The sequence below is a fragment of the Perognathus longimembris genome, unplaced genomic scaffold, assembly GCF_023159225.1.
Source record: "Perognathus longimembris pacificus isolate PPM17 unplaced genomic scaffold, ASM2315922v1 HiC_scaffold_39, whole genome shotgun sequence".
Lineage (NCBI taxonomy): Eukaryota > Metazoa > Chordata > Mammalia > Rodentia > Heteromyidae > Perognathus > Perognathus longimembris.
In genome coordinates, this window is record NW_025959157.1 from 40,604 (window position 1) to 49,274 (window position 8,671).

Here is an 8,671-nt window from a genome sequence, read left to right on the forward strand (position 1 = left end):
AATCCGGGCAGCATGGGCTCAGATGCAGCCACTGCCTCCCTTCTGGGATCCATTCCCTCGTCAGTGCAAACAGGCCCCTGCTGCCCTCCCCTCCCAGACTCAGCCCTGCCTGAAGGGCTAGGGACAAGTAGAGCTCTCCAGCCGGAGTCTCTCCATGGAAGACCAGAGGTATGGTCCAGATCAAAGACCTCACTATGATTTGGCAGCTAGGAGTCTTCAGTCTGGGAAGACTGCAGAGCTGAAGCAGGTTTGTATTGGAGCAAACAGAAACCACTGGGCTCTGAATCTTTGAGAATCTAAAAAAAAGCTCTAACAACAGGGCTCCGGTTCAGACTCAGGAGGAACCAACTATGCTGATGAACATGGTCTATGGCCTGAAGCCATGCTGGGCCCCTGACCCAGGCCTCCTCCAAGCCCACAATCCTTCCTTGGGGCCTGCAAGGGGGGAAGTGGCGAAAGCAACCCCATCAATACGTCCTTTTGCTGTCACTGGAGGTGGTGGCCACTGCCCAGTGCCTACCTCCCCCTCCTCTGGCCCAACCCCGGAGCACCCACCCACAGGAGGAGGCCTGCCTGTGAGGAGACAAACAGAAAGGACGCCGCCACCCATGCCTGTAACTGAAGCTACTCAGGAGGCTGAGAGCTGCGGACTGTGGTTCAAAGCCAGCCTGGGTAGTCTGTGAGACTCTTATCTCCAAAAAGAAGAGACAAATCAAACGAAGAAGACATTGAAGAGACAACTAAAAAGCCAGAAGCAGATCTGTGGCTCAAATAGTAAAGCACTGGCCTTGAGCCAAAGGTTTTAAGATTCAGAAAGAAAATGAGAAGGATTTGAATAGTTTGTCTGAATGGATACTTGCAGGGGAGGGGATTTGAAGATACTGAAGGTACTCCATGTCTTAGCCAGGGGATATTTGCTTCGATTGTTACAAAGTACAAGGGTTCCCAATATACTCTTCTGTTTAAATGACATTTCTGTGCTTTTCTGTATATGTTCAAAACAAGAAACAGGATGATGATGAGTACTATCCGAGTCTTCCTTTCTCCTGATAACTTGTTTCTAGGTCTCTTGAATTCCCTGATTAAAGTGTGCATGTAACATTCATCTAAATTAATTCAAAAAGAGAATTTGGTTACTTAAAATGGTATCTTAATAAATATTAAACTGTAACTTTTCTGTACATCAGTTTGATAATAAAAATTAAAAAAATAAATATTAAGTAGCACTATCACTTTAATATATATGATAATAGTACACTAAAGGGAAGTTATTTAATTAAGCATGTCCGGTAGTTAAAAAAAAAAAAAAACTACAAGAAGAACCCCATAGATTCTAATCCCAATTTACTTGAGCTGATCCAAACCTTTGGCAATGTAGCAGCATACAAAATAAATCCTCAGAAATCAATAGCTTTTCTATAAAACCTGGAAAGCAACTCCTTTTGCAATTGCCTCAAAAAGCTTTTTATTCACATACCTAACAATTTTGCTATGTTGGATAGTGGAATAAGTTATCAGAGATTCCCTAAACAATGATCCAAACTCAAGAAGTGCCCACACATGACAGGATGGAGGACAATGCAGAACCACATTGGGGAATTACAACCCATCCACCCAGCCTGTGTACTACCACCCCGGAAGGAACAAGCCTGCATCAGAACACACCCTAACAGCAGGGGGTGGGAGGTCAGTGTCTGAGGGCCCACACCTGTGAGCCCAGCCTACAGGAGGCAGAGACAGCAGGTTCCCAAGCTCAAGGCCAAACTGGACTTCCCCTAAGACCCTGTATCTGAAACCCAGCAAGCAAACAAATCTGTTCCCCAGAAGGCCAGCAGGCCCACAACCCCTCAAAGAAACCAGAGAAGGGAAGGAAAGGGAAGAATAATGCACACGCCTGTATAAACATACAGACATGTAATATATGTGTGCAAACATAAATATTGATTTATATATGTGTATACTTAGATATATGTGCACATGTGTGTATATATATACATGCATACACGGAGGAGAAATGGTCCCCAGCCCTAGAGTTTTGGGAGTAAATACAAAAGTGTGCCTAGGGCTATGGGGAGAGGAGGAAATGAAGGGCCAGAGAGGGAGGATATGGTCCTCAGGTTGAGGGTTGGTGGAGCGGGCCATTGCACCGAGGCTGGGACCCCAGGTCAAGGGAAGGGTGAGGGCTATCTGGACCCAGGAGGTCGGGACAAGAAGGGCAGAGCAGGCAGAGGGCCGTGGAGTTGGGGGGAGGGCCCTGTGGAAGGCATGGCATGTGCTCAGAACCCCTGGCAGGACCCGAGGGCACAGAGGGCATGTGCCGTGGGGAGGGGCTTAGAGGCGGAGCTGTCAGGAGGGAGGGTCAGGCAGAGGCCTATATAAGGCGGGAAGCTGGCCGGCCGGATTGCTTTGGAAGGCGACCACGGAAGGAAGCAGAGGAAGAGGAGGTAGCAGAGGCCAGCCTCGCAGTAGCAACAGACCAACCGACCAGAGGAGGAGTGCCCAGAGCACAGCGAGTGACCTACAGCACCCAGGAAGCCAGGTGAGCGGCCCGCGCATCTCTGCGGACGTGGACGGTGTGGGCATCGGGATGGGTGCGGCCGAGTGGGTGTGCGGGGCCGTGCGGCAGCTCCAGCAGCACCTTGGTTCCAGCACAGACGCGGATGAGCTCCGCCGCTCCTTGAGGCTGCTCTCCCGCCTGCCCATGACGCCGGAGATCCTGGCGGCCACGGGTGTCAGGGGGACGCTGGAGGCCTTGAGCAAGCACCAGCAGGTGGGCAGTGTGGCCAAGGAGCTGGCCGAGCGCTGGGAGATCTTGGCTGTGCCGAGCCACGCGTCAGAGGCTCGCAGCCAGGTCCCGGAGCGGGCGGTAGCTCCGGAGCCCACGGGGGAGGATCTGGGGCAGGGGGAGAGGAACGGGGCGCAGGAGCGGGAGATGGGGAAGGCATCCACCGCGGATCAGTGCTGTCCCAGTGGGGCAAGGGACCCACTGCAGGCGGGAAGCCAGGTGAGCGGCCCGGGCCTGTGTGCAGACCTGGACCTGGGTGGCGTCGGGACGCAGACGGCGGAGTGGGTGTGGGGGGCCGTGGGGCAGCTCCAGGAGCGCCTGGCCTCCAGCACCGAAGGGGACGCACTGCGCAAGATCCTGAGGCTGCTGTCCATCCTGCCCATCACGGCGGAGATCCTGGCCACCATGGGAGTGAGAAGGACAGTGAAGGCGTACAGAGCACACCCGCAGGTGGGCAGTTTGGCCAAGGAGATGGCGAAGCGCTGGAAGACTTTGGCTCTCCTGGGCGGAAACCCAGCACTCGAGGCAGAGCTGATGGGCCGGGGCCCGGAGGGGGATGGGGCCCCAGCGCCCCCCCAGGAAGTTCTGGAATCACGGGAACGGAAGCAGAAGCGGAAGAGGTGGAGCTTGGCAGGTGCGGATCCTTCTTCTCAGAGCAGGGCCGAGGAGCCTCGGGGCCCAGGATACCAGGCGGCGGAGGGGGCTTGGGGAGCCGCGCGGCAGCTCCAGGAGCGCCTGGCCCGTAGCACGGACACGGAGGAGATCCGGAAGACCCTGAGGCTGCTCTCCGTCCTGCCCTTCATGCCGGAGATCCTGGAGGCCACGGGAGTGAGGAGCACGGTTCAGGGGCTTAGGGAGCACCAGTTGGTGGGCAGCTTGGCCAAGGAGCTGGACCTGCGCTGGGAGACCGTGGCTCTGCTGAGCCGCCACCCAGAGCTGGTGCCGGCGCTCCTGGGGCAGGTCCCCAAGCAGGATGGCGCTCGGGATCCCAGGCAGGATGGCCCTAGAGAGGGAGAGAGGGAGGCAGAAAAGGAGAGGAAGAGGAAGGATGAGGGGGATGGGGAAAGAGAGGAGGAGAAGGAAGGAGAAGAGGAAGAGGATGAGCCGGATCCTTTCTCTCACTGCGGGACTCATGAGCAATTGGATCGAGGAACCCAGGTGAGTGGTCCCTGCATCTCTCCACACGTGGTCCAGTGTGGCATCATCACACAGGTGGACGAGTGGGTGTGGGGGGCCGTGGGGCAGCTCCAGGAGCGCCTGGCCTCCAGCACTGAAGAGGAGGAACTCTTTAAGTCCTTGATGCTGCTGTCCGTCCTGCCCATCACGGCAGAGATCCTCGCCGCCACGGGAGTCAGAAGGACAGTGAAGGCGTACAGAGCACACCCGCAGGTGGGCAGTTTGGCCAAGGAGATGGCGAAGCGCTGGAAGAGCTTGGCTCCCCTGGGTGGAAACTCAGCACTCTGGACAGAGCTGATGGGCCAGGCCCAGGAGCGGAATGGCGCTCCAGCACCCACTGAGGAAGTTCAGGAACCCAGGGAACGGAAGCAGAAGCGGAAGAGGTGGAGCTTGGCAGGTGCGGATCCTTCCTCTCAGAGCAGGGCCAAGGAGCGGTGTGGCCCCGGAACCCGGGTTGTGGGGGGGGCTTGGGGAGCTGCGAGGCAGCTCCAGGAGCACCTGGCCCGCAGCAGGGACACGGAGGAGATCCGGAAGACTCTGAGGCTGCTGTCCATCCTACCCTTCATGCCGGAGATCCTGGAGGCCACGGGAGTGAGGAGCATGGTTCAGGGGCTTAGGGAGCACCAGTTGGTGGGCAGCTTGGCCAAGGAGCTGGACCTGCGCTGGGAGACCGTGGCTCTGCTGGGCCGCCACCCAGGGCTGGTGCCGGCGCTCCTGGGGCAGGACCCCAAGCGTGATGGCGCTCAGGAGCCCAGGCAGGATGGCCCCATGCAGTTGGAGTGGGCTGAGTGGGAAGAGCTGATGAAGGAGGCAGGGGTGGTTCTGGAATCCCCGGAGAGGGTCCCGACGAGTAGCGAGGTCAAGGGAGACCAGGCGGGCAAGCTGGTTCTTGTTGAAGCTCCTGATCCCGCCCGAGAGGAGCCAACGGTGCCCCCCGAGGGCGAACCACCGGATTTCCCCAGGGGGCCAGTCGAGTCAGGTGTGCTGCCCGGACAGGGGCGGATTTCCCTTTTTCCACTCCCTCTGCATGGGGCCTCTGTGTCCTGGGGAGAGGCAAGAGGGGAATTCGAAGATGAGGAGGAAGAGCAAGGTGAAGAGGAGGAGGAAGAGGAAGGGGCAGCCTTCCCTTTCCACAGAGTGGCCCTGAAGACCCCGGTGTACTCGGGACCCAGGCCCCTCCTGCTTCTTCCCTCCACTGCCCAGGAGGTCTGCGTGCTTCCCTCGCACAGTGCCGCCGGTGGTGCCCGGACACCCCGCGTTCTGTTCGAGCTCGTGCCCGAGCCTCGTCCCGCAGCTCAGCACCCCAGTCCTGGCAACGGTCACAGCAGGACCATGGCACCCGGCGGCACAGACAGGCTGTGGCAAGTCCGCTGCAGAAAGGAGTTTAAGGAGGCCACCCCCGCCCCGGGCGAGTCCTGGCAGGAGCTTTTCGTGCGGCTGCGCCAGGAGCGGGAGCAGCGTCTGCAGGCCGTGAGCGCCAGGATCCGGGCTGCCCAGGCCCAGGAGAGCGGGAGACGCCGGGCACAGATGCTCCTGCACCCGCTTCCCCAGAAGCGCCCTCGCCGCGGTGCCCAACCCCGGGCCTGCAGCACAGGGCCAGCCCCGCACCAAGGAGGCGCCCAGCAAGGAAACCGAGCTGGGGGAGGAGGAAGACTGGGTGCCTTGGGGGCCGGGGCTGCGGGTGCGGGCGGAGCTGCTGGAGGTGGGGAAGGAAGGTTTCATCCCCAAAGCCAGGCAGCAGCCTGCGCCCCCTCCGGCCCCACAATGGCGGCCCTCAGGCCCGTGGTCAGCACCGCAAAGCCCCCTGCTAAGAGAACTGCCCGGCTCATGGCCAACACCCTCCGCGATTACCTGAGATGCAAGAGCAGGGTCCCGGGGCGGTGACCCCAGAGGCCTGCAGCACCGGTGGGCTGTCCCAGGGACCCCGCCCGCCGGCTCTCCAGGGCCTCTGGGGGACACAGGCTCACATTGAGTCCACTCTAACCTTCCCCCCGGGGGCCTAACAACGCATGAGTGCCCCTCCATACTGAGCTCCACTTGGATGGCATTTACAATGCTATCTCCGTTACTAAATGCACTACTCTGATGAAGGGGCATTTTTCTCTTCAATAACAATCTACAGACTTGGATGTTAGATAAATTGTCAGGCAGGGCTGCAGAAGGGTAAATATACAGGAACATGTGCGTACATAAATATAAGTACGCATATGTTTATGACTATAAACACACACACATATATGGTTACACACACACACACACATATTTCATGTATTTATCTTGACAAAACACAGAGCACTGCCATCAGCTGAACTGGTGCATGGGAGATCAGCGACTCCCTAAACAATGACCCAAGCCGGTATGTGCCAACTCTTCTCCGGTGAAAAAGGACATGGGAAAGAACCAGCCTGCACCGGAACACACCCTATCTGGGGGGAGGGGCCACAGGAGGGGGAGGAGGAGATCATTGTTGATGGGCCACACCTGTGGGCTCAACCTCCTAAAGAAAGAGACACCAGGTTCTTTGGCTCAAGCCCCAACCGACCTACCCGCGGATACCCTGGCTCAAGCAATTCTTCACTGGGGCTGTTTAATATCTAGACCTTCCACCTTGGTTCAGGGAAATTCTGCCAAGTAGCCTCTCCATAGCAACCTTTCTGAGAGCTCACTTTCCACTCAATTGTAAGCCCTTCATCTACCCAACTCTACTCACTGTTTTGATAACTTTTCTATTTTTGGTTTCTGAAGACATTTCCACACGTGCTACTTCTTATTTCCTTCCCTTGGCTTCTCTTATGAATTCAGTGGGTTACTAGGCTGATATTTTCACACTGTGCTGGTATTTCTGTTATTAATATCATCATCGCTTTATTAGTTCTGTGATAATTACCCCAATAGTCTTGTCTCAAGTCTGCCAACAGTGTTATATTTTCTTCCTTTGCTGTCAGTCTTCTGAGCCTTCTTTGGACCTTCATGTGTTTAGTATTATGTCTTTGCATCACCCTAGATCTCAGTTCACCTTCGGAATACCTTTGGAATTTCCCTGAGAAATGCCAAAACTTCTCTTCATCTTATTCTCAATCAGTTTGTCTACCTGTAGGAAAAAGAAAACTGGACATTACCTTGGAATTTCATTTCCACATTCATGATAAAAACAATAAATACCAGGCCTCATCTATGACCTGCATACACACCCTATTGTGTACTTGCCGGGAGTACACGTAGCACACAATGCTGTTTCTCTCATCCCCTCTAAATGGTGTATTATTCACTGCAGTCCATTTGTGGTTCAGTGTAGGTGCACTTCCGCTTCTGTCTGGAGTAGATAAAAGAAAGCTGATGGTATTGAAGCTGAAGAAAACACTGGTGGGATAATAGTTCTCTTTTCCTCCTGTTTTGGGTGTTGCTTTAGAATGCATGTTTTTTCAAGAGTCAAATTGGGCAGGGGTTAATTGTTATCCAAGTATGAGAAGGCACTGAGTTTTTAATCTTTTGAAAATTCAGGGTTCTCATGAGTTACAAGACAATTAAATTTTATAGTATAATTGTTCGGTTGTAGGTGTTTTGACTAACGTACGTACCTATGTAACCAACAGAACCTATGGCCCTGCTTCTATGGCTGTTATCTGAATACATTTTCTAATAGGGAATTGGACTGAGGACTTTTTTTCTGGTGAAAGGTTCCCTCGTTTCCTTTTTTTTAAAATTTAATTTATTTATTAATTGAACACAATTTTTTTGACAACGTGTTGTGCAAAAAGAGTACAGTTACATAGTAGGGCAGTGTGTACATTTCTTGTGATATCTTACACCCTGTTTTTCTATCCCTCCTCTAGGTCAAGTAGACATATATACGATATACAATGTACCAAGAACATATACAGTAGCCACGTGGCCACACCCAAGAAAGTTTGCCTAGGGCTTTAAATGTAATGTCGATATTAGACCATATGTCGACAGTAGTCTTATATGAAGGTAAATACTTAGCTTTTGAGCTATTGTATTCCCCTGAGAGGTCAATTTTTGACCTTTTTATGTTGAGTAATTGTTTTTCGTTTAGTTACATGCTGTTGGGTCGCTGCCCCAATCCTGTGGGGAATACTATTTGACAAGCAGTTTTTGGTTTCACAGACTTGGTCTCTACTGTCTCTCCATCTCCCTTTGTTAACAGTCATATATCAGGGAGATCATGCCCCTTTGTTTTCTGGGTTCTAGGCTTGTCTCGCTCAACATTATTTGTTCGAGTTCTGACCATTTCCCTGCGAATAACAATATTTCAACATTCCTAATCGCTATGTAGTATTCCATTGTGTATAAGTACCATATTTTTTGGATCCATTCGTCTGTGGAGGGGCATCTGGGTTGTTTCCATATTTTGGCTATTGCGAATTGTGCCACGATAAACATGGAAGTACATATGTCTTTTTGATATCTTGGGGTGTGCTGTTTAGGATAGATGCCTAGGGGTGGTATGTCTGGGTCATAGGGTAGGTCTCTATTGAGCTTTTTGAGAAACCTCCATACTGTTCTCCAAAGTGGTTGTACTAATTTGCACTCCCACCAACAAAGGAGAAGGGTTCCTCTTTCCCCGCACTCCCTCCAGCATTTGTTGTTGCCTGAGTTCAGAGTATAGGCCATTCTAATTAGGGTGAGGTGGTATCTCAGGGTTGTTTTGATTTGCATTTCCTTTACTACCAGGGATGTTGAGCATTT

At 53.4% G+C, this 8,671-nt stretch overlaps 1 protein-coding gene across 1 annotated transcript; it reads left to right on the top strand.

Moving 5' to 3' along the window:
* Positions 1 to 2,587: 2,587 nt before the first annotated feature.
* LOC125344691 (elongin-A3 member D-like) lies at positions 2,588 to 5,528 on the top strand (the record flags this gene model as incomplete). The annotated part of the gene is made up of 5 exons (XM_048337107.1): positions 2,588 to 3,004; positions 3,098 to 3,196; positions 3,365 to 3,527; positions 4,659 to 4,935; positions 5,191 to 5,528. Coding segments are annotated over exons 1-5 (1,294 nt in total), but the record flags the coding sequence as incomplete, so codon positions are not given.
* Between the last annotated feature and the right edge of the window lie 3,143 nt (positions 5,529 to 8,671).